This window comes from Ananas comosus, linkage group 17 (genome assembly GCF_001540865.1).
Source record: "Ananas comosus cultivar F153 linkage group 17, ASM154086v1, whole genome shotgun sequence".
Taxonomy (NCBI): Eukaryota; Viridiplantae; Streptophyta; class Magnoliopsida; order Poales; family Bromeliaceae; genus Ananas; species Ananas comosus.
Window position 1 is genome coordinate 5,806,382 of NC_033637.1, and position 27,074 is coordinate 5,833,455.

General features: G+C 33.2%; 1 protein-coding gene and 1 non-coding gene across 4 annotated transcripts; both read left to right on the forward strand.

Moving 5' to 3' along the window:
- Positions 1,177-1,249, forward strand: TRNAK-UUU. Its single transcript has one exon. It is a non-coding gene; the product is annotated as a tRNA-Lys (tRNA).
- LOC109723433 lies at positions 7,844-16,444 on the forward strand. Of its 3 annotated transcripts, none has more exons than XM_020251787.1 (15): positions 7,844-8,092; positions 8,711-8,792; positions 8,928-9,039; positions 9,414-9,563; positions 11,211-11,315; positions 11,846-11,929; positions 12,045-12,160; positions 12,379-12,480; positions 12,576-12,689; positions 12,867-12,923; positions 13,458-13,524; positions 13,642-13,695; positions 14,876-14,950; positions 15,528-15,563; positions 16,016-16,444. In XM_020251787.1, the coding sequence occupies exons 2-15, from the start codon at positions 8,773-8,775 to the stop codon at positions 16,106-16,108; spliced, it is 1,185 nt and encodes a 394-aa protein (XP_020107376.1). In that variant the 5' UTR covers positions 7,844-8,092; positions 8,711-8,772; the 3' UTR covers positions 16,109-16,444. The 3 variants fall into 3 exon arrangements, with proteins under 3 accessions (XP_020107376.1, XP_020107377.1, XP_020107378.1); XM_020251788.1 differs by having other exon boundaries at positions 7,844-8,088; XM_020251789.1 differs by lacking the exons at positions 7,844-8,092; positions 8,711-8,792 and having other exon boundaries at positions 9,414-9,549.

Below are 27,074 nucleotides of genomic sequence, written 5' to 3' on the forward strand. Positions count from 1 at the left end.
CAACATTGCAAAAAAACTATACAAGATATTGGTCTCTAATTTACAGTTGATGGGTTGGATTTTATTAACAGAAACGCTACTTGTGCACTCGAAAGCAAGGTGAAACTATAAAATCCAAATGATCCAATGGCTTTTTTTTTTTTTTCACACTAGTCTTATCACACCTTTATTTTTTAGTCTTAAAAGTCTAAATGTGTTGTCAAGTTCAAAAGGAACGTATCTATGCATCCAAAAATAAATGGAAATTTTTTGTCCTCTTTATTCAATTGCTCGATATGTCGTGTTAACCTTATCACATCTTTATTTCAACAATGCTATCTGTATACCCATAAATGAGAGTGTAAATTTTACATATTTTTATTTAAGAGCTAAATATTTCTTTCTATATTGTCAACTGTTTTTTATCTAATACGAAAAGTTTAAACAAAAATTATAAATTTTTGAATTATAGGTGTAAGATGTATACTGATTTACGACTGGCCTTTCTCAAAGTTCAAATTATGATAAAGATAACTAATCGAACGTATATAAAGGGTGTGTATGGTTTGCCCCCATTTCACTGAGGAATTAGAATCGGAATGGACAAATTTGTTTGTAGGTGTTTAATATGCGGGAGTCTCATTTCGATTCTAATTTTTTTTACTTTAATTTTTAATTAAAATTAAAATTAAAATTTAGATTTTACATTTTTAATTCAAGATTTTGGTTTAGAAATTCAATTAAAATAAAAATTCAATCAAGCATTTTGATTTTGATCTGTAAATTTTAAATTTAAATTTAATTGTGAGTTTGAATTTGAATCACATCAGAAATTAGTTTTATATTTTGAATTGTCCACTCAATTTTGAATTGTCCACTCAATTTTGGCTTATCATTTCATTATTTCGATGTAAATTTTTTAATACTTAACGTTTAGTTTGAATTTAAATTATAATTATGTTTTGAGGTGCAAACTCAATTTTATATTTTTGTGTTTCAAAATTTTTTAAATATTAAAAGTATGAATCAACCATACCGATTCTGATTTTTATTCAGAACCAAATATATTGGAGGTTTTATCATTTTATTTTTAATTTCTGTCCATTCCTATTCCCATTTCGATTCGGCTTTTTATTTGGAGTTAACAAATGAGTGTTTACAACTAAATTAAGTACGTAATCTCTTGATTAATGCAGCGCCGTCTTAGCTCAGCTGGTAGAGCGCATGGCTTTTAACCATGTGGTCGTGGGTTCGATTCCCACAGACGGCGTCTTATCTTTTATTATTCTAATCTTATAAATTTTCCATTTTTTACAAATTTATCGCATATTTATTCTAGTATCTGGAGCACGGAATATATAGAATAGATCAAGAAAAGAAATATTTGAACTATGATTCATACCTACTATTTATTCAGACCTCGCAACCGGACTCAAAAAAAATTCAAATAGGTATTTCCTAAATCAAACGAATTTTATTCCTTCAGATTTATTTTGACCGAAGGATAACTCTTTCTCTAGATTTTGTTGAGTCATTACATCCATTCATTCAATAAGTGATCATCAAAGGTTCTCACTCAGAGAACCTTTGAGTTTAGCTTGAGGCTAAATCATCGTGGTTCTAGTATGAATCTGAGGTTTCAATTGATTCATAGGGTCTCAACAAGAGAATTCCTATCAATAGTAAAACAAGAGTAAATCCGCAGTACGCACAATTTGTCTCCTAAATTATGTTATTCTACTAATACCCATTCAACCCTAATATATTACTATTATTTTAATTTTATAAATTTTTGACCATAAGATATCACTATTATTTTAATTTTATAAATTTTCATATTGTTATAATGTAGAAAATGGTAAATGATTCATCGTCTTTCTCTTAAGTATCGATTGGTTCGGGAATAAGCAAAAAGTGGCTGCGTTTGAATAAAAATTGGGTTATTCCTGGAAATAAAAAAAATAACGTTTGGTTAAGTAAGATGGAATAAGAAAGATAGTGAATTTTTATAAACAAAAAATAATCATATTATTCTCTTATTATATTTAAATTTAAATTTTTAAATTTATAGTTTTAAATTTAAAATTTTAATTTTAAAATTTTAAAATTTGAAATTTAAAATCTCAAATTTTAAATTCAAAATTTTAAATTTTAAATTTCAAACTTTAAATTTAAGATCAAATTTAAATTTGAAAAATATAAAATTTCAAAATTAAAATATCAAAATTTATAATTTATAATTTATAATTTATAATTATAAAATTTAATTTTGAGATTATAAATTATAAATTTTAAAATTATAAATTTATAATTTTAAAATTTTTAAAATAAGAATAGGCGTGGGAGCAATTAATAAAAATAATTTATTATAATAAATTTATAAATTTTTTTTAAAATTTTACTTAAATTTCAATTTATGTAGTATTCTAGATATTTGGATAGGATTGGCTACAGTATTAGTGACTGGTCGACAAATCTGGTGAGTGTCGCACTGAGTCGGAGTCATTTCTGCACGAAATGAATGCAACAATGAACTTGGCGCACTCAAAGGAGCAAAACTGGAGTTTTGCCAGTTTCGGGCACCCAAAGCTGGTTTGGATCGCCCAGAACTCAAGTGCTGATTTGAGCAGAACTGGAAGCCAATTCGGATCCTTATTTTGGGCGCCCAAAAGTGGGTCCGAAAATCCACCTCGTGAATATCGTTTGAGCTGACATGTGTTTGTGGTAGGCGAGTTCCGCCGGACCAGGTTAAGGGTGCAGTACACCGTGGGCGGAGGAACCGAAGGGGAGCAATTATGTCGCCTGGAGGTTTCGGACGCCCAGAAAGGGGTTGTGGGCGCCTGAAAGTGGTCGTTTCTGCAAGGATATCAGGTTAGCAGTTTTTGTTCATGAGGCTTATTTGACCATTCTATTACCCTATAAATAGATAGAGTACGACCCTGGTGAGCTCTTTTCACCTCTTCTTCACAGTGAAGCCTACAATTGCATTCCAACCCCTCTAAATCCTCCAATTTACACAATTCCACTATTTCCACCTTGAGGATGTCAATTCTAGCAGTTTCCCAGCGGCGACCTTCGGCGTTTTGACTCATGTGCGACGTAGGAGGATCGGATTACTACGAAACTTGGTTTGGTGGTTAGAGGACTCCTTAGAGATTTCGTGGAATAAATTTGACAGAAATTGATTGAGGTTAGTATAGTCAATTTCCTGTTCTACTCAACTGCTATGGATTTTGAGCTGAAAATGATATTTTTGGGGATAATTCCTGGAGGGAGCTGGAGTTGCGACCTGAGCCTAATTTGCTATCATCCTCCACTGGTTTTGGGACCTTTTCTCACCTGAATTGGAGATTGAAAGGTGAAGTTGATATTGTAATTGGGGAAAAGTTAAGGTTAAGTGCTAAATTTTATAAGATTAATGGAATTTTATAGTGTTTTTGGTGTTTAGAGCCTTGGAGGAGTATTGTTGCTGGTTCAGGGTGATCACGGCTGAGCCTCCTAGTATTTTCGTGGCATCTAGCCTGTCGGATTCACGCTAGAGGTGGGTTAGTGATGCTTACCGGATTTTTGTGGATTTCCTCCTAAGTTTTGTTGCTAGCATGTATAGTGAATTTTTATATATCATGTTTCATTGCTCAATTCGTCGATTTATTGTGTTCCTAAATCTGAATTGGAGCTTAGAATATTAGTTAAATAATACATGTTGGACTTCGATTTGACTTAGGAAAAAACTGACGTTTCTACACTGTCATATGTTAAAACTACCAGATTTAGCTCTAGGAGCCGTAGTTTGTTTGTATCACCGCAGTTTGTGGGCGGTGGATACTCAGGATAGTGTAGAATGTATTTACGCTCATGCTGGGATACCGAGCTTATTTTTACAGTAGTGTTTAGGCTATTCCGGACCGTCGGGTGCCGTTGAGGTTGACGGTGGACCCAGATTGCTGTTTTGCATCAGATTGTGCTGAAGGCACGAGAGTTTGGTTGTTAGACCAGTGTGACCCTGTTTACTTGGATCATAGCCTGTGAGAGTCTGATTGAGCTCGACAGAGATATGCTTGCATACTCGGTTGGATAGCGCCCACGAGTGCCACTTCGGGGTCGGGCTTTGTGCGTTTGCGTTGTTGTCGTTTTGTCCTAATTGGACTTGCTCTCCACGGACGGCTTAGTGTGGAGGTAGTTGTATAGCTTCGACAGGCGGAACGGGTGTATTCACAGTCCCTAGTGAGATTGGGTCAAAGTTTACATTATTCTACAGATAGTAGTGCCGGATCATGATAGTATAGTGGCATGTAGCTGTAGATTGTTTCCAGTTCCTTTACTATCATTGAGTATACCTTCTGTAGACTTAGTGGGTGAGCTGTTGAGGTCAATAGCGGTACTCACTGAGGACTACTTCTTTTTACAGTAGTTCTCACGCCCAGTTGTGGATCTTTTGTAGAGCCTTCGGTTGCGGCTGCTGCTACTGCTAATACTGGTTGTGGAAAGGATATTGCGAGTTAGAGCCTTTCCTGACGAGTTGTAGAGGTAGAAGAGTACCAGCTACAGATAGTTATAGTTTTTGGTTCTTTACATACTGTTGTTGTACCTCGCTGGAGCGAGTATTTTGTACCCGGATGCTATGTATGTATTGAACCATTGTTGTTTATCTATATCTTATTTTCTCTTTAGCAGCTCTATAATACTGGTTGTAGTGTTGTATGAATACAGGTGCAGCTTCGCTTCGTATACAGGAAAAATTCTTATGTATACGGCGAGTCTATTAGCGCTCCCGAAAAAACGAGTAATCCGAGGCATGACAATTTAATAAAAAGAATTTATTATAATATTTAAATATAATTTATTATAAATTTTTTTATAATATTTAAATATAAATAATATGTATTAATACAGTACAATTAATAATTTTATAATAAAAATAATGTATTATAATATATAACATATTATATTTATATAATTTAGTTTTAATTTAATTTATAATTTTAATTAAGTTTGAAATTAAGTATTGGAATAACACTATTCCACCAAAATGGTGGAATAGCAAATCCCTTGCTATTCTGGAATAACCGTGAATAGCAAGGTTTGACCGGGATAAAATATTCCGGCCAAATTTCACTCCGTTTGGCGGAATAGCGGGGATAACTTTCGTTATCCCCGCTTATCCCCCGAACCAAACGGGGCCAAATATTAAAAAGAAATACAGAGATTAATTTACATTGTAAAATGCATATTTTTGCCAAATAAAAATTAAAGAAATATCAATTATTAAAGCCGAGAGTGCCATTCAGTATGCCCTTTAGTTGAGGGGTCTCCATATATCACTAAAGATCAGTTTGGTTTTGAGACTCATCTGATGTTAGTAAGCAAAATGAAGTTGAAATGAAAGCATATAGAAAATATATTTAGCCGCTTATTTGATTGGGCTATAGAAAATATATCTTAACTGGCTGATTATAATGTGTGGAATATAATATACTCAAAATGAAACATAATTTTTTTTACAATACTTTTTTATTACATAAGATAATCTTTTCGCAATTCTAAAGGAAGGCTAAAGAAAAAATAAAAGGAAAAAAGTGTACATAGACTGCTTAAACATTAGCTCTTTTGTAAAAATATCTCTAAATTTTTTATTTTAGCAATTACACTCTCTAAACTTTATGAAATACTTTCATTGGCTACCTCCTGAATGAAAATTATTAATTACACAATTTGTTTGGTCCTATGTCTTCTATGTGAACATATACAAAAAGTGACAAACAAATATGAAAGTAGATTAATCCATCAATTTCTATATGTAATTATCATAACTTGAAGAGAAAAGATAAATTTAGTACACTTTACATTCTTATAAAATTATATGCAAGACATGCATTCAATAAACAAACTGTATAATTATTAACTTTGTTTAAAGAAAGGGGACTAATTGAACTATTTTGATAAAGTTTATGAGTTTTGTGGCAAAAATCAGAAATTGATTTGGGTGCCTATTTATAAAAGACTATAGTTCAAGCCACTCTATACATTTCTTGAAAAATAGAAGGTGTAGAACGCAGCGGAAGTATTCGTTCGTATCTTTTTGCGGAAGCGATTCGCGCCACAAAACAACGAGCCCAGATCGTAGAGGTTGATTCACGTGTCCTTGGATCGTCCTTGAAGGTCTTCTCACGCTCCAAACTCGCGGTGGATCGAACTACAAACGAGCACGATCGCAAATCCACCGTTCAAGTCCCTTTAGAATAATAGGTTAATGGAGGATGTGGTTTTTCTCTTTTATTTTCTTATTCTCTTTCTTTTCGTTCCGTTCACTTTTTTCGTGTGGGATCGCCCGTATATTTATAAGGAATTCTAAAATATTAATAGCATAGGAGATAAGGCCAAATCGGTTATTAATTGTCATCCTAATATGATTAGATTTTATCTCTAAATAGCTTTCCAATTTAAAAGCGAGATTAATCCTAATCCAATTAGATAACATAATAACGATCGGATCGAGCCCAATCATGAGCGCACCCGATTCAATTTAACCGAATGCCAACATAAGGAAAATGCTAAGCCCCTAATACAGGTTTGAATCTTACGCCACAGCGATCTAAAAATTCACAAAACTCTAATGGTTCTTATTTTAAAAAATAAACTGACATGAAGGTTTGGGTGCATATCTTACACCCTAGCCTACGATGTAAGGATTGCAATTCTCAAAAACAAAAAAAAAGTTTACTTGTACACTACAAAAGTGGAGTGTAGATCTTACACTCTCATTTAGAAAAAATGATAAGATAAATAAAAATTATAATCCTTAGACAAATTGGTTGTAATATATACACCCACTTTAGAGTGTACAAATAGCATTGCTAAAAAAAAAAAACTTAATTTTATTATATTATGCTGTATTTTACAATTTTTTCGGTTCTTACACTGTTTTTTTTTTTTTGGAAAAACTTCAAATACCACTCCTGTGGTTTTACATTTTCTCACTTTAGTACCCTGTGTTTTAAAGTGCATCAATTTATTATCCTGTGGTTCTATTTTTATCTTTTTATTATCGATTTCACTAATTTTTTTCGTTAAATCAGTGACAAAGTTAAAACTAAATGGTACTAAAATGAATATTCAATAAATCTAAGTGGGTATCTAAAATTTTTTGTATATAATTTAACGAAATATTAACGAAAAATAAAACCATAGTAGGACACTAACTTAATATATACTTTACCACACTAATTATGCTATATTTACAAGTTAGTATACTAGTTATGCTATATTTGTTACATTGGTTTTCAAGTCTTTAGCCAAGTTCACTGAATCGTCTTTTTTCTTTTTCTTTTTTTTTTTTTTTTATCTATGCACTATAAGTAATAACCATATAAGTTTATATAAAAATTATTTTTAAAAAATACTTGTTAAAAATAGCAAAATATATATTCAACTTATTATAATATAATAATAATAATATATAATATATATAAATAACAAATAATAACTAAAAATAACTTAATAAAAACTTTCAACGTGTCTATCTAGAAATTTATTTTATATTTTTTTTCACTATTAAACTAGTATTTTTTAATAAAGTTATTAAATTATGTCTAAAATAAGATGTTTGTTAATATTAATATAAAAATCGGTAAAAAAAAATTGTTTAATGATATTTATGCGAAACAAAGTTGCAAAACAGCATAAGATTAAAAAAAAAGAAAAATAGACTTAAAATATAGTATAGAAATTGGTAAACATAATTATATAATAATAATAAATTTTTAAAAATAATATGATGTATTAAATTAAAATAATAAAAAAGTACATATATTAAAAAAGTGTGATTAAGCAAAAAGAAGAATAAAAAGCAATGCGCGTCGGATACTCGGAGCGTCCATGGTCGTTGTCGTAGCGAAGGACAACGACGACTCTTTCGCTTTTACGACGAGGACGAAATAGTAATCCTCTTTTGAGGCGATTTAGAAACCCTAGTAACAACGTTTCGATCGAAATCGCCAAACCCTCGCCCACGCGATGCGAAACCCTTCCTTCGATCTACGCTGATGCATTCGTTGCTGCGGAGTTCGTCGATTTTAACTCTGGATTTCATATTTTTTGGCCTCTTCTAGGGTTTGTACGGATCTCTCTGCTATCCTCTTTACTTTCCTTTTTTAAAAAAAATTCTTATGAGCATTGATGCTGCTACTTTTAGAAAGTTCAAGTTTCTTCTGTTTTTGATCGGAGTAATTAATTTTGATTTGTTGTAATTGAGTTGACTTTGATTTCTTGTCGCTTCATCGAGCTCCATTTAATTTTTCTTGGGAAAAAATGATCTAACAAAGCTAATTTAGTTGTCGCGTCCATCTTTTGGAGATGAAATTAAAGATGAAATGGTTGTTGAATAGTTATGTTCTTAAGATGATATGTTAGTTGAATTAGACATTTTATTGCTCATCTATCAAGGAAACTTAATAGAGTTTGATAGAGTGACCCGATTGAAACATAAAGTAAAGATTACGGACTTAATTGCTACAAATTGAAGTTCAGCGGCACAAATAAAAATTTATAATAAGTTCAACAGCAAATTGCATCATTTATTGTTTTGGTGAATTATTAAGTATCTTCTATTTTCTTTTTTGTTTTTTTACGGCATAGAAGAAATATATTTTTGCTTCTAAATAATGATGTGGAAGTTCTTTAATCATCAAATAGGCTATAAATTAATTTGCAGCATTTCCTTGTTACTTTGTAGTTTGATACTTTTGCTGATTGGTTGATGCTTGCTCATTGGATTGACTGAGAAGCCATTGTAAAATGGGCAACAATAATCGCAGGTTTGTAAACCCTGCCTCTACACCTCTTAAATATTCAAGAGCTGTGCTTTTGATGGGCATGAACTCTATGTTAAGTTATGCGATAGTAAATTATGATTATCATAGCTCGCTGACGTAATCTATTTAATTGTCCAGTGCTCTTCTTAAGAAGCCAAGTGAGAGTGCCAGATTAATTTTTTCGGCTGTTGTTGGAGTTGCTTTAGGATTCTTCTTTGGAGTTTTATTTCAAACATTCTCCATCACCTCGGTATGTATGTTAGTTAACTTGGGCTGATGAAAATACATACATATGTAAATATGTTTACAACTTTTCACACTTTTGTGCACTGATGCACATCGCAATCTGCCTGTAACCGCTTAACTAATATGCGTGTCTGTCTGATGCACACCAAGATTGCTGCTTAGCTGGCCCGTGTATGAATTGTAGTGTGTATAGGATGCACAAAAAAAAAAGGCAGAAGGACTGAACTCCCATACTTCCAAATGCATTNCCCCCCCCCCCCCCCCCCCCCTTCTCTCTCTCTCTCTCTCTCTCTCTCTCTCTCTCTCATTAATATGTATGTATTCTTTTTTTTCTCAAGGCCTGAGTACTGTTTTTATTTTTTTATTTTTTTATCACAGCTTAGTTTGCTTCCCAACATTACCTCTACAATAGACATTGCATTTGTTGATAATGGCCAACCATTTGGCCATGATATTCCATCAGCATCTAAACAGCATACAAATAGAAGCAGAACTTCCAGAAGTCATGGATCAGGTGATTCTTTGAAGGTAACAAGTATTGTACTAAATTCTAACTCTTTAGATGATTTAGATTAGTTTGATTTTTAGTCCCAATTAATTTTGTTGCTTGTTTTCTGGCTGTGAACATTACATACTATACTTATATAAATTTCAAACCATGCCCCAGAAAAGTTACCTTTAAAAGTTGAAGTTGGTTCCATTATTCCATAAGTCAAAATTCGACTGACATTGTTTCATTTGGAATGAAGTCTCGATTTTGTTGAAGCAGCTAGCTCTTTAACATCTTAGAATGTCGGTTACTTAAAAAGGATTACCCAATATGTATGCTAAGGTACTGACTAGACTTCTCAAATTTCATGGAATAAAATCTAATAAGATGTTATCGTGGATTGCCAGCGCCAAATTCTCAGTTAGCACCGTACAGGATTCGATATCAGGTTATCTCCTGTGCCACAATGTGTTGAGTTATGCCAGCATGTTGTGGTGTGCTTTGATGTATTATTCAAAATTTGGTCCAATAAGGTTATTTATATTCTTCAGAGGACATTATCAATTTGTAAAAATTCAAAAGACGGACAAGAACCCTGTGTCAATGGTGTGCCAGGAGGGGGCAGGTCTGTGTCATTGGGATGCAACAGCACGCCAAGTGCAGTCAGAATACCTGCCATGGCATGTACCAAGCCAACTAGGGCACAACATGATGTCATTCCAGAGCAAAAGGCAATTGTTGAATGCAATAGAATGCAACAGAAACGAAGATAGGGAATAAGCTTTTATCTGTAGAATCATCTATCTTAATTGGTAGGTTAATTTTGGATTAAGTCAAGTGGTCTATTTACAATCTTCTATTCTCAAGTGACTGAAAACAGGTGCAACAAAGTATGTGTCTCAACTATCTAGACTCATATGATATTGATGTACTTAATTTGTTTCTATCATCTATATGTCAATGGTTAAAATTTTAGGCCTTTAATATTTTAGGGAAGCAATGAGATAACCATGATTTAGTAAAGGCTTTCCAGCACTGTCGCCTAAAGTGGAAAACTTAAAATGAGAAGCATATGGCATTGGTGTATTATTAATGATACTTATTTTTTATCCATGCAAGCACATATTCCAACACTTGGTTACGATAATACGGTATGGAACTGATTTCTATTTGTTGATTGCTTGTGAAATCTATGTAACTAAACAGTTGTCAATTACATTTATCATCTTCTGCCTACAAGTATTATTTAGAGAGTTATATAGCCAGTGCAAAATGAAATCAAGGATAACTTGGGAAATTCTCGATAATCCGAATAAGATATTTGGCTTATTATTTAAAGAACCCGTTATTCTGATGTTCAGTGGTGTTTATTGATTTCTTTGATAACAACAGGAGTAGAAAGGAAGCATTGCTTATTATTTTTTGCATTTATGGAGCTATGAGCGAATGGTAGAATATGAAAGGATGTCATATCGCTCTTTGCTGTAACTTAATATCTTATTTTTTCTTATTTTTTCCTTTTTTTTTTTTTTTTTTTTTTTAAGGCTTCTTATAATGGATAGAATGAGATGCATGCTATACAAAACTAACATTTTTCTTTACATGTGTATTGATCATTTTGGGGTAGAATATTTACAGGATTCTATTTTTCTTTTCAAAATAAGAACTCTTCTTTCCTTCTTCAGATATATGTGCCAACGAACCCTCGTGGTGCTGAGTTATTAGCTCCGGGTATTGTCGTTTCTGAGACTGATTTCTACTTGCGACGATTGTGGGGTGACCCCAATGAGGTATGTCTATTACTGCCTCAAGCACTATTTATTCTTTGTATTATTATCTATGTAATCATGGAAGTTGAGAGCTCACTCCACTAACATGCCACTCTTGGCAAATGACTTCTATTAATTTGTGGCCTGTAGTGCTTCCTATTTGATTGCCGGCAAAATAGATCCTTTAATAGGCCCCCAAGCAAGCATGAATACTTTTTTCACCTAATTTACTACACAGATTTTATTAGTGAAATATTCTGCCCAAATGAAGATGGATGATGCTTCAGTATTCCTAGTTTGGCAAGTTGATGGATATAATATGATCTGTATATCTTAGTTCAAGGCATCTATGTAACACATTTATTGACCATGATTATTGAAAAAAGATCTTCACTGAATTGAAATCTTTTACAGGATGACTAATCTATGAACAATTGTTAGAATATTTAGCCTAACCTAGTGAATTATCTGCTTATCTTTATGAAGGGCTCATTCCATTAGTAGTACTAACATTTCTGTAACTACTGATGTGTTGTTCTTTGCAACTGTAGGACCTAACTACTCGGCCTAAATATCTTGTGACATTCACAGTTGGATTTGATCAATCAAAAAATATTGATGCAGCAGTGAAAAAGGTTAGTCGAAAGTAACATGCTATACTTCTAGTTTCATCTCGAGTGATGTTCAATTGACATGCAATTTAGTTTTATGATTTTCTAAAGTAGTTGATTATTTGTATTATTCTGTTAGTTTTCTGAGGACTTCACAATTTTACTCTTTCACTATGATGGCCGGGCAAGTGAATGGGATCAATTTGAGTGGTCGAAACGTGCAATCCACGTCAGCATAAAGAGGCAGACTAAATGGTAAAGTCATCTAGAACTTTGAATATAAACTGTGTTGCTTTTTTCTTGTTTTCTTTTTTCCTTATCCTTACATTTGGATGTGTTTCTAAATTTTTCTTTTTCTTTTTTCTGTTGGTGCGAAGTTGGATAATTTTCCAGCTAGACTTGCCAGGAAGAGTCTTTTAAGCTGCGACCATAATTGTGTATTAATTATTTTGTATTAATTTGCAAATGTTTAGGTGGTATGCGAAACGTTTTCTGCATCCAAATGTCGTTGCAGCTTATGATTACATTTTTATATGGGATGAAGATATTGGAGTCGAACACTTTGATCCAGAGAAGTAAATTTCTATTTCAATCCATAATAGCCTATGTTTTCATATAACTCCGAGGTCATGATAGCTAGCGTTTCCTAATTTTTCTTGATATATATTAGGTACATAAACATAATAAAGAAACATCGCTTGGAGATATCACAGCCAGCTCTAGAACCAATGAGAGGAATGATGTGGGAGATGACTAAGCGAAGAAGCAGCAGTGAAGTTCACAAGTAGGATAAATATAGAAGTTTCCCATCTTATATTAATTTCCAATCTATTTTATCTTATTAATCATTAGCATTTTTTTGGATAATCGTCTTGCTATGAGTCTTAGCCTTTTTTGAGAAAACCTTATTATTGTTCTCTTCTCCTAATAGATTGATTTCTTTTTAATAACTTTCCTCTAGAGAAACATTGGACAGACCTGGTTGGTGTGTTGATCCCCATTCGCCACCATGTGCAGCGTAAGGACTCTCTTTTACAAAAGATTCAGTTAACTGTACTAGGCGTATGCCTGTTTGCCCTAGCTTCTGGAATAGTTTGTCTACTTTGAAAAGTTTCAACTAGGCATTTAGCAAACAAAAAGTCTGGAGCTTTTGCTGTGGCAGACCCCAAGACAGATGCTCCAGTTTTGGAGATTTTGGTTTTATTTTAGCGGGAACTTGATTGGGAGGATATGACTGAAAAATTAGAATAAGTTCAGCAGCATTTCTGCTGAAGATACAGTCAGGCTAAACAGGCATGCCTGTGTCGATTAACTATTCCTTCATTATTTATTCTTTAGTATAACTGATAACAAGAATGTAAGTCCATGTGATTTTTATTTTTATTTTTTGTTTGTGCATTAAGTTGTAAATTTTAAGCCATAGACACTACTATCCAGTTGTTGTCCTTAAAGCGTTAAATAACTAAACAACTGAAATTGGCATACAGTTCTTGTCTACTTGACAATTGATGGATTGAGAATTTGGAGACCTCTTTTCTTATTCTTTTTTCAGGTTTGTAGAATTAATGGCACCCGTCTTTTCTAGAGATGCTTGGCGTTGCGTATGGCATATGATTCAGGTTTATTCTTTTTTTCTTAGACTGCTTAAGTTTCACATTGCACTTTTATTCTATGTTAGTTATCTTTCCAGTATTGTGAAAGGGTGCCTTATTTCTTTCTTAAATAAATAATTTCAGAATGACTTGGTTCATGGGTGGGGTTTGGACTTCGCATTAAGAAGATGTGTGGAGGTATGCTTACATTCTTGATGAGTAACCTAGTAATTAATTATGAACAAAGATTCATCACTAGAATCAAATACTAGGAAGTAACTGTTATGAATCAAACCTGTGTGGTACGACCAGACTAACACAACTATGCAAATCAACTACTTAGCAGACAGGTTCATAATAAGAGTTGTGGCTGCACATGGAAATGATTGTTTGTACTTAAATCGGCCTTTTCTTTTTCAACATTGTTGGATCGTGGGCGCTAACCACTAATTCCAAAAGCTCGATCGGTTAGAAAAGAGCAACCGATTCACTTAAAGCGTTTAGACATAGCATCCATAGGTCTCAATTGTGACTTTGATAAACTCCGGCCTCTGCCACATAGCCCGCAGGCTTTAATTTTGACTGGGCCCTCCCCGGCTTCTGCCATGTAAGAAGGATGCTGACCCATTTAAGCCAACAAAACTGCTTGTGATGTTTTTGGCTAGTTTCTTGGGAGCATAGCCTTGTGCTAATCAGTCCTGCCAAAAGGGTTAGGCTACAATGGTTTGCTGATAAGCTATACAAAATGGTTCAGCCATAGATTTTCCTAAATCATAGTATTGGCTAGACCTTGGCCTGAGCTGAGATTGTGTGTAGACGAGATTGAGATTTGGGTAGGGCTGGTAGGCCATGTTTGTTCTTGGTCTATGTGCTATTCAGGCGATGCTCCAACCAAAAGTTCAACCACAGTGCAAATCAAGCCCTAGTCTGGTTTATTGTATCCAGACCATTTTTGGTACTTTTGTTCTTTTGCCCTTTGTTTCTCTCCTCTTGCTTGCTTGAGCATACTAAAAGAGGAGCTTCCTTCATAATTGATTTGTTAACCCAACTTTTTCTAAAGATAAAGTTTGTCTAGAAGCCTAATATGTCAAAATGCCCAAGAAATCTCTTATAACTGTTGATGTGAGCAGAAAAAGGAAATTCTGATGCAACTTTATTGAAAATACTCCCATTCATACCGCAAGAAGGGAGCGACAAGCCTTTTCTTATATTCTGCTTCTCAGACTGAACACTTCCTAAAAGATAGACCGGATATATACCTGCAACATTTGATTTTAGAATGTTCTCAAATTGCTATCTTGAAGTTGGTTTCATTCCATCTTGTGGCATAAGAAACCTTTTTTAAACATAAGTTTTGACATATTTGTTTGATTTGCAGCCTGCGCATGAAAAGATAGGTGTTGTTGACTCGCAATGGATTGTTCATCAACTTATTCCTTCTCTTGGGAACCAGGTCAGTCATTCTCTCTTTGAAATTCTTGTGGAAAATCATTTTGGATTGTTATTTATATAACTCTACGTCATAAACTGAAATCAGCATTTGTAATCTTTTTGCACCCTTTTCTGATTTTACATTATCATTGTAGTTCTTCATAGAGTTTTAAGATTTTAGATGACTGATCTTTTTTTAGAACAGTATAATGTTAAATATGATTTCACCAAGGATTGAATTCCACTAGAAATTTAACTATCATTGAATCTATATTTCATATATTCCCTTTATTAGATCTCAGTTACGAACAGATTCTTTTCTTGCTTCTTTTCTTTTCTTTTCTTTTCTTTTTCTTTTTTGGGAGTTGGGAGCTTGGTCTCTGCACTCCTATCTTAGATATGCCCCACCACCCCTTCAGACCTACCTTATCACTTTGGATACAGTGGTCTGGCTATCCAATTCTTATAATAGCATCTTTTTTTGTTAGCTTGGTTACAAACTAGGACTAATCACTTAGTATGGCAATTTGTTGTTATTGTCATCTGTAAATCTTCATTTCCCTCTCCTTTCCAATTGATATTTCCCCTATCATTTGCAGGGAGAGCGCAAGGGTATGAAAGCAGCATGGCAAAGGGTACGATTCAAATATTTTCACATTATATTTTTCTCATGTTTCTTATCTGATTAATATGCGTCGATGAAAGTTTTCTCAAACCAGAAGTGTGCTGGGACGCCAAAAAAATGTTCGACTTATGTTTTTTGTTTGCACCATAATGGTATCATTATTAAGTCAGCCTACATCTTCTCAGTGACAATACCATTAAACTATTAGATTATTCTTGTAAAAGCATATGGCTGCTGCTTTTTCTTCTTTTTTTTTTTTCTGATTTTATCTGCTAATGAGTCCATCTCGTCTAATAACTCTTCCTTGCTTGTAGAGGTTACCTTATCATTAAATAAGCTGTACCATCCTTCACAGCAAATGCTATTTTGTGCAAAATTGAAGCATTTGTAGTACCATTTCACATTCCATTGTTTTTATTTTGATGAATTATATGACACCCCAATTAATTCTTGTATAAACAGGTGAGAGAAAGGTGTAAATTAGAGTGGTCACGGTTCCACACTCGTCTGGTGTATGCTGAGAGGCAATATTTTGCCGGATTAGGTAAAGGTTAATGGACTATTTTTCACGAACTTCGAGTATTCGGCAGCGATCTATTCCTTTCATCTTTATTCATTATTATTCTTTTTCTCCGTGAAATTTTATGCATATCCTTTCCACTTCCTCCTCCCCCTCAGGGGAGGGTACAGGGGATCATGTAGTCATTAACTCCTGAGTTTTAACTTTTCATTATGAGCTGATTTAGCTGTATCTGGCCACTAATCCCTGTTAATATTGAGATGTACATGACATGTTTTCCTTATATTATGTCCAAGTTTTGCTGTTGTGCTATATGAGATGATTGTAACTTAATGATGTGCAAAAATCAGTTTATTGTGTATTGCGAAGTTATACAATGATGTATATGTGCAGCATTTCCGTACTGCCTTACAATTTCAGTAAATTTCATCTCAGTAAATATCTCACTGCTGCACTGAACTCTGAACTTCAGATATTTTATTATATAAGATTATTTTTCACTCTCTCGAAGGAAAAATTTTAAAATGCATCAATTATGTTGGTGAAATGGCATCTCGAACCAATCAAATTGATCCTTTTGGATTAATCCATTACTTCATGATTATAAAAAAATATTTTTATTGTATCTTTTTTTAAAAAGAGAGATATGATTGGTTTGTTATTGCTGATATAGTGCAAGTGTGGTACAGTAGACTTCCTCTTTTCGGAGACGCTTTTGGATGGTGAAGGATAAAAATTCTCACTACACCGTAATCTTATTGAGTGGTGCCACAAAAAGTTTTATAAATTATATAATCTCAAATTAGCCTTATTTGTAACTCATGTAGGCATTGGCAAAGTTTACATGGGGTGTCCCAATATGAGCTTTAGTGTGATCACAAGTAGGGGTGTAAACGGGCCGAACATGAGAGAGCTGGGGGTCGGCTCGTGTTCGACTCGTTTATTTGTTCGGCTTGTTTAATAAACGAGTCGAACACAAGCTGGCTTATTAAAGTATCGAGCCAAAAAATTCAGCTCGTGTTCGGTTCGTTTATAAACGAGCCGAACACGGGTTGGCTCACGAGCTGGCCAACGAACAATAAGTTAAAAGGATTAAATTGAATATATATAAAAAATAAATTTATGAAAACTTATTCATTAGACTTTAATCTAATAGTTGAAACTTTACATATAAATGAGTTTTTTTATAATTAAACTCGCCTGTATATTTTTATTTTACTAAAATTTAAATAATAATAATATATATTATATATAATTATTTATTTATATATTAAATATAAATTATATAAATTATATAAATGTAAAATATATGTATTCGAGCTGTTATCGAGCGAACACGAGCGAGCGGACCCCAGCTCGTTTCGCTCGTTTAATAATCGAGATTAAACGAGCCGAAAAATTCGGCTCAGTGTTCGGCTTCGTTTACTAAGCGAGCGATTCGATCTCGAGGTCATTTCAAGCGAACACGAGCTGGCTCGCAAAGAACGAGCTGGATTGCCACCCCTAATCACAACTGACATATGGTGTTTTCGTTCAATTCATAACATGGCTAGTTTCATCTCTAATCTTGAAGAAAGAAAAGTTGGATTACCCAGGTGTTTTAAATTGTCAAAAAAAAAAAATTGTTGACAAAAAATTATTGTATCAGAAATTTTTATGAGCTGCTGGGGTTTGGTGAAACTTGTGCAGTTTTGAACTGAAAATCTCTTTTGCCAAACTTTTCTATTATAGGATAAACTTCAAATACCATTCCTGTGGTTTTTCACTTTTTTATTTTAGTATTCTATGGTTTAAAATATATTAAATTAGTGTCCTGTGGTTTTATTTTTATTTTTTCATTAGCTTTTTCGAAATTATATACAAAAAACTTTAGATGCCCCACCTAAATTTATCGAATATTTATTTTAGTATTCTTTAATTTTAACTTTGTCAGTGATTTAACAAAAAAAATTAGTGAAATTGATAATAAAAAAATAAAAAATCAAGGTACTAAATTTATACATTTTAAATCATAGAATACTAAAATGAGAAAGTGTGAAAACACAAGAATGGTATTTGAAGTTTTTCCTTCATTATATTATTTATATTATGAAAAAATATTATAGGATTCAACTCAACTAAAGGCCCTCCAACTTTTTTTTTTTTCTTATTGACATCTCTCTTACCTTGTTTTTTTCTTATTGATATCACTGTAGCATGTAAATATGTGATTAATTTAATTTGAGGTATTTACTCAAAATAAACTGGAGATTTGTTAAGGGAAAGTATAAAAAAAAATTAAAAGTTTGCTTTACAAGTCTTACACCCTCCATTCTAAAATTCACAAAATTAAAAAAAAAATTAGTTAAAAAAAATGATAAGTTAGAAATGATGATCTTTGGATGACATAGGTATAAAATATACATGTAAGTATATATTGTATATATTACATCCTAGATCATATATATATATATATATATATATATATATATATATATTTATATTTATATATTACTTATCACACCAAGTTTTTTTTTCACTAAAGAATATTTTAATCAATTCAGTCACCACATCCTTTTGTATGTAAACCAATAGCCAATCTCTGCCGTCCAAATAGACTGGGAGTTCAATTGGACGGTGGATTGCACGTATCACCCCCTTCTATATATAAACCCAACTCAACTCACCTCAACTCAACTCAACTCAACTCACCTCGGGTTCTTCTTCTCTCTCTCTCTCCCTCTCTCTCTCTCTCTCTCTCTCCCTTCCCCACCAAAACCCTAACCCTAACCCTAACACAAATTTGCTCATCAACTACTATGCTGCACAAGCGGCGTCGACCTCGCCATGATCGAACGCCTCCTGAGGACAGCGAGATCATAGCCGTCGATCATCTGACCGGTTGGATCTCGCCACGTCTCCCCACAATTCCGCCCTTGTCACGACACGATACACCTCTCTCTCTCTCCTAATTTTTTCCCCAATTTTTCCGATTTTTTCCTCTTTTTTCTTGATCCGATCTCGCTGGTGATGTGGTGCTGAGAATTGGTTCTCCGGTTTCTTCGCACCTCCCATAACCAGCAAAATTAATTCCTTTTTTTCAAAAAAAAAAAAAGATCACGATCATAATTTTACGGGTGATTTTGGTTCAATTTTGCTTTATTTCCCCCCCGATCTCACCCATGCCACGGTCGTGACATTTTCCATTAATTTTGCCTCAATTTTTCGCTAATTCTCATCTTGATCTCTAGCTTTTTCTCGATCGGCTTTCTCAATTTCTTATTTATTTATTTATATTTTTTATTTTTTATTTTCCAAAAAATTTGATTAATTATTATAGTGTTAAATTTTACCCAATGATTTATCTAACTAAAGCAATTTAATTTTAAAAAATTGCAAGTCAAAACGGAGTTTTCCTTCTTTTTTTTTTTTTTTTGAGAAACCAGGCATAGTCATGTATTAGCATAAAGAGATTATTTTATTTTTAAAAGTATTATTATACTCCAATGGCTAATACAGTTACATGCTTGGGAGATTGAGATAATTGAACGGGGCCTATCGTTACACGGGCCATGGCCAATCCCATGCTGGCACGTGTACATCTGGGCCTCACAATTCACATTCTCTGAGAAAGAATTTGCTCGGACGAGAAGCGCTTTTCGGAGAAGCATAAAAAGCTAGTGTATTAACAATAGTTCTATAGCTTACCCATTGCAACTATTAGTAACATAGTTTATTTTGACTTTATTAAGGTTTTAATTTGACAAAAACTTCGATATTTTTTTCTTTGAACTGAGATATAGAAGTGTTTCTCACAACAATTTGCAATGCACTTATGAACAACAACAACAACAACAACAACATAAAAAAAAACAAGGACGCAAAATTAAGAGGCAATATTTATGTTTAGATTTATTCTGCACTAAATTTCAAAATGTTGAAAAAAAAGAAGGAACAGCATTTTTGTAAAATATTAGTAAAAATAATCTATGAAAATTGTTTTTATACTTGTTACTGAACAAAAAAAATAGAGGGCTTCTTATGATCCTTGTATTGAGATAAGAAGGTTACAGTGAAAGAAGCAATTTTTATAATATGGTGACACGGGATGTTTCTTTTTTTGAATGGTGAGAATGTAATTTTCGAATGATTCAAAAGTTAGAAGTAATGTATGGAGCGTCTCTGCCATGTCAAAATGTCCTCTGTGGAAGCTGTACCTTTTTTTATTTTTATGGAGACTTGCTTAAATTTTTATCTTTTAGAAAATAACTTTGGCTAAAAAAGAGCAATTTTAGTTAATTTGTAGGTCAAATTTCATTAAAAAACCGCCCGTTTTTTTATTTTACAGGTTTGGTATAAATTTTTTAGAAAACTAATTAGAATTTTCGTTGCCTTCTTTTTTGATTTTTTTTTCTCTGGTTCATTTATTTGTCATTTTTCGTCGTTTCTTCCTCTTTGTTTCTTTAAACGGTTCGACTCCTTTTGCTTTTCCTTCCTTCTCTATCATTTTTTTTTCTTTCCTATTTCGTTTTCTCTTTCTTCGTTTTCTCTTTCTTCGTTAATATTTCGCTGAATTATATATAAAAATTTTTAGGTAGCACACTTAGATTTATTTTAATTTCTTACCAAAATATTTTTTCACTATTTCTTTCCCTCCTTCAAATTACAAATATTTTTATGAAATCTATTAAAATTTTATTTTTTGCATTTTGTGAATTCTTGCATTCAAATTATAAATACTTTATCCAAATTTTTTATTAAAACATTAGTTACAAATAAAATCAATTTGGAGGTAATTGTAGTTCTAGTAAAATGGCACAAGCTGACATGAAAGGGCAAAGAATCAAATAGCAATTAGTTTGAAAATAATAGTATGATACTAAAAATAAATTTCTTTTACTATAAAATTAAATTAATTGAACACTCACATAAAACAAAGACAAAAAAAATTATTATTATAAATTTGTAAACAATATAACTGAGTATATTGACATTATATATATAAAAAATATCTTCAAAGCAATTAACAATTACAAAGACAACAATATATCAAATCCAACAAATTTATATATACAACCAAAATATTTTCAAAGATATGATAACATCTACATCTTACCAATACTATGCTTATAAAATTACACAAATAAAAATAAAATAAAATATCTATGAACATTACATGTTCCCAAATAACAAAAAAATAAGTAAGCAAACATTAAAAACCACATGCATTTCACACATGTTCATCTTAGTTGCTCCAAATTTAATACAAGTACTGCACTTAGTTCTATCAAATATCAATACAATTCAAGTTCATAGCAAACTAAGTTTTACTATTTCACAATTGGGCTATGTCAGGACTTATCATTTCCTTCCAAAAAATTGGATTTTTTTCTCCAAAAAATTGGATTCTACATCTCATCTTTTCCGTCTGTGCATCTGACTCGTTGGAAAAAAAACTATCATTAGCTTGGTTTAGGGAATAAAGTTATTTACCACATTAGCATGTCATAGCAATCTAGTAGAATTAATGTTGTTACATTGAATATTTTGAAACGCTTCTTTAAAATGCCAGATATCTTTTCCACCATATTTCGTAACTAAGCATGCCGATGGTTATACAGATCTCATAAATTTCGATATATACGAGCTCGTGTGTTATCGTCAAATTGACTAATATGGTAACGTTCTCCTCTATAGGGGGGAAAAAATTTATCTATATTTGCGTATCTCGAATCTACTAAGTAATATTTATTCACGATAGTTGTGGATTACAACTTTTTAAATAACTCAGTATGCAACGTTTTAACAACAAACATTTATTGTAGGCAACAAAAATTAAGATATTATCTTCGGGAACGGCGAAACCATCACTATCGCACACTCAGCGAAGTACTCTTATATCCGAAGCAGATCTTTTCCAACATGTACATTCAAATAAAAAATTATGATCAAATGAAAGGGCAGTTATCATATTTTGGAATGTAAATCTTTTGCGACAAAGAAAATGGGCTTGCTTGCTTCTGCAAACCATCACTGAAATATGTGTTCCGTCGATCGTACCAATAACATTCTACAACGCAAGAAAAATATTATATTGCGAATTATTATTAATCATTTATAATCCAATATTATATCTGCATGATGGTTTATCTTGAAAGAATGAAAATTTGGATTATTCCTAATTCTTGGATGTACGAGTGCATTATTTGCTGACAATATTTTGTAGTCATCTTTCAACATCACAATGTCTCGAAGAACGTTGTTAAATGTCTACTAATTGTTTCTCCCGAATGTTGGAATAGTTCCGGAAGGATCCTATTTGCCACACCATAGACTACACAAAATAAAAAAAAATTGTTAACTGTTCGTCAACAGTCATATTTCTTGTGCTACTTATCAACCCCCTCCCGACTAACTCATCGCGGAGTGCAATAAATGTAGCAGTACTCATATGAATGTGATGGTAGCAGCGTTCTGGATGATCAATAAAAATATTATAGAGCGTCTGATGTTCATTAAAAGGCCGATTTTGACATGGTTGCTTGTTCAATATATTTGTGGATAGTAAGAATCCTTGCTCAAGTAGCGTCACAAACACTTGCTCTCAAGATTCATCACCTTCATCTAAAAATGCCATAATATTCCCTACGATTGCGGATGAAGAGTCCATCACTATCTTTAGCAAGACAGGAAGTCGTTAGGGACAAATACTTAAATACAAATTAATACATTATCGTAAATAGTGATTTTGAATTACAAACAGTATTACAAAGTATAATACAAATAAAGGAATAAGCTTCGCCAATTTTGCTTTTACTTATGTAAGACAAATAACACAATAAGTAGGACACGATAAGTAGGCTAATATTTTAATATAGCACTAGATCAAATATTCACCAGACTTTTGCACATGCATACAAAACTCATCAGTACACTTAAACACAAATTAACAAACATAGAGCATCGTTATGACATTGTTCTAAAAAGCAGGCATACGCAAAGATTAGCTAATTAGAAACATAACCCAATATAAATAATCTAAACAATTGACAATAGTGTTCCAACATACATGTAAAGATTAATTCCACTAGAAACCTAATTCAAAGTAACAAATCTAAACAATAGATATAATAGTTCCAACTAAACAAAATACATACAAAGATAGGTCTAGTGGAAACAGGACACAGAGTAACAAACAACACATAACATTACGACCTTAGATTACATTCCTAAAAAGATCTGTTTGTGGAATAAATTTTGTTGTGCAACCTGTCGATCAACCCACATGAATGCTAGTTCGTCATTCATAGTCATGAAGACTTGCCGATTCTTACCATCCTTCAAAGCATCTCCTGCTATCAAGATATTTTTATTAGTTATTCTTAAAAGATTATAAACTCTGTGCATGCATGCCTCAATCGATGAAATATTAGAGTGATTGGTGATCTCGTTGTGATATAATTGGCGTGGAAGGTTAAGATTTTATTTTCCAATTTCAATCATCTCAGCACTCGCGAGATCACTTTTCTTTTTTCGGCCACCAGTAGAAAATGCATGCTTGCGTTGAGGATTGGTGGGTTGTGGAGAACAGTCTTTTTCCACTAGAGCTATGGCCTGGTCCACTAGCATTTAGTTCGGCAGTTGTTTTCATCGGGGGAGGGCTTGTAGAGCATAAGGGATTAATGCCTCCATTATTTGCATTTAAGCTGTCCCCTGATGACCCTGTCTCAAATGGACTAGGTGAGAGATTAAAGCTTGACATTCTCTCGCCAATAAGACTTTCCTCCTCACCAGGGAATTATCCGGGTAAGCTTTCAACTATAGCGGGGCTCACCATTTTAGTGGAAAATTTATATTTTTCAATTGCAGTTGTCTTTTCAGTAAGGAACTTAAGATCCTTATACGCGAAAAAAGGTTTATCCTTACACTTGTCGTACGCTGGATTCTTCTGAAGAAAGGATAATAACAATATAATACTATAAAAGAAAATCAATGATTAGAAAAATTAATGCAACGTATTTTAACTTTACCGCTATTACAGCATCACAGATACTTAGGTCACCAGCTGTGGGAATGTTGAATTCATAATCCCACCCCTATTCGCTCTTATTAGCAAGGCAAAATTATATGTCATGAAAGTTCTCTTCAAAACTTTCACTTCATATGATTCTTAGTAAGATTAACGTTATTTCTAATGTTGAATTTACTTATGATCCTAATCCAAGCTATGGTAGTGAGAGTCTCATTAACATAGTTATCTAACATATGTTCCTCCCTCATTAGAACTAACAAAGATGAATCCAATGAGTCGATCCAATTGGCAATTCTTGTTCTTGTTTCATTTTGAATATTGACTCGTCTTTCAACATGTTGCATTTTATTAGGTGAGTTCTCTAGTAACCCACCTTCCTTATGAAAGTTCTTAGAAATTTTTTTGAAGGCATGCATCTGTAGTTGTAACATGAGATTAAGTAAATAGTTGTTAATCAAGTGTTAGACATAAAGTAACATATGTAAGAGAAGTAAACCCTGCATATACAATAGTAGAGGAAACTTACAAGATATGCAAGGGATGTACATATATAGGTTATATTACACCCAACAACTATACGTAAACTATTAAACAGCTTTCAATTTAAAGTGCAATTGTAGTGCTTATTTTAATACCATAGTTCATCTATATGAAATGGAGATATATGCTTTAGTAAATGGTATACATAAATGAAATCAGGGTGTCACGTATAGTCGACAAACGAAAGTAAACATGATTAGAGCAATATTCAACACGCAATAGGGTAATGCAAAGTTGCAACCATATTCTACCCAAATGATTTCGCCGTAGGCCCGAAATGTAGTAGCATCAGTAGTATGGTTCATTTGGTTTTCAATTAATATGGGGTTGCACAAATTTTACAATTTATGCTGTTTTTCAAACATTAAATGAAAATCGTCATCATCGCCGACATCGGGTTGACATAAATTATGATGGATAGGCATTTGACTTCGCATTGATACTACATGTACATTTTTTGCTATTGCATTTAGATTTCTCTCTGCTCATGTAATTGGCACCTCTATATCGTGTAGATCAAACGTTATTTTTACGTTGCTAGATACAATCAAATTACATAGTATTAGTGTGATCATCAAGAAAAGCTTCATTAGAATGACAGTATGGTTTTCAACAGTTATAAAACAACATCACAAAACAACATCACATAACATAAGGATTGTGATAGAGGTGTATGAAAAAGAAATGTCACGGAAAACAAACCTTGCTATAGCAAAAGAACCAAGATCGGAGGCTGAGACTGTAATAAATAGAGGCACGAAGCCTACCTGTGGATGGCGCAGGTAGCACGAGCCGGATTAGGCCAGACTGCAAAAAAAAAAAAGATAATAAATACAGGGCTACCTCTGCCAACAACAAAGCCAAAGGAAGTAGATTCGTAGGGTAACCACCAAAAGGCGCAAGATCGGAGCCCAAGCCCGTGAAGGAGTGACAGCACGAGGCTTCCTAGCAACGTCGAAGAAGGCACAAAGAGTAGGTGACACAACCCAAGAAAAGGGAGAAACCCTAGGATTTAAATGCAAATGATGGAGGCATTAATCCCTAATACTCTACAAGCCCTCCCCCGATGCAAACAACTGTCGAACTAAATGCTACTAGTTCAGGCCATAGCTCTGGTAGGAAAAGACCTCGTTTTTCACAACCCACCAATCCTCAACGCAAGCATGCATTTTCTTCTAGTGGCTGAAAGAAGAAAAGTGATCTCGCGAGTGAGGCGATTGCTGAGATGATTGAAATTGGGAAACAAAAACTTGACCTTACGCGCCAATTATATCACAACGAGATCACCAATCGCCCTAATATTCTATCGATTAAGGCATGCATGCACAGAGTTTATAATCTGTTAGGGATAACTAATGAAAATATTTTAACAACAAGAGATGCTTTGAAGGACGATAAGAATTGGCAAGTCTTCATGACTATGAATGACGAACTAGCATTCATATGGGTTGATTGGCAAATTGCACAACAAAATTTATTGTGTAAGCAGTTCTTTTTAGAGATGTAATCTAAGGTCGTAATGTTATGCGTTGTTTGTTACTCTGTCCTGTTTCGACTAGATCTCTCTTTGTATTTATTTTGTTTAGTTGGAACAATCATATCTATTGTTTAGGTTTGTTACTTTGTGTTAGGTTTCTAGTGGGCTAATCTTTACATGTCAGTTGTTTAGGTTATTTATGTTGTGTTATGTTTCTAATTAGCTAATCTTTGCGTATGTCTGATTTTCAGAATAATGTTATAATGATGCTCTATGTTTGTTAATTTGTGTTTAAGTGTACTGATAAGTTTTGTATACATGTATATAACAACTGCAAAAGTCTGGTGAATGTTGGATCTAGTGCTATATTAAGATATTAGCTTACTCATCGTGTCCTACTTATTGTGTTATTTGTCTTACATAAGTGAAAGCAAAATTGGCGGAGCTTATTCCTATATTTGTATTATGCTTTGTAATACTGTCTGTAATTCAAAATTACTATTTATGGTAATGTATTAATTTGTATTCAAGTATTTGTCCCTGACGACTTTCTATCTGGATAAAGGTAGTGATGGACTCATCAAATTATCGGAATTTATTTTCATTTGCAATCGTAGGGAATATTATGACACTTATATGAAGATGATGAATCTTGGGAGCAAGTGTTTGTGATGCTACTTGAGCAAAGATTCTTGCCACCCACAAATACATTGAACAAACAACTATGTCAAACTTGGCCCTTTACTGGGCATCAGAGGCTCTGTAATATTTTTAGTGGTCATCTAGAACGCTGCTACCATCACATTCGTATGAGTACTCCTACATTTATTGCACTCCGCGATGAGTTAGTCGGGAAAGGGTTGATAAGTAGCACAAGAAATATGACTACTGACGAACAGTTAGCAATTTTTTTATTTTGTGTAGGTCATGGTATGGCAAATAGGATCCTCGCGAAAATATTCCAACATTCGGA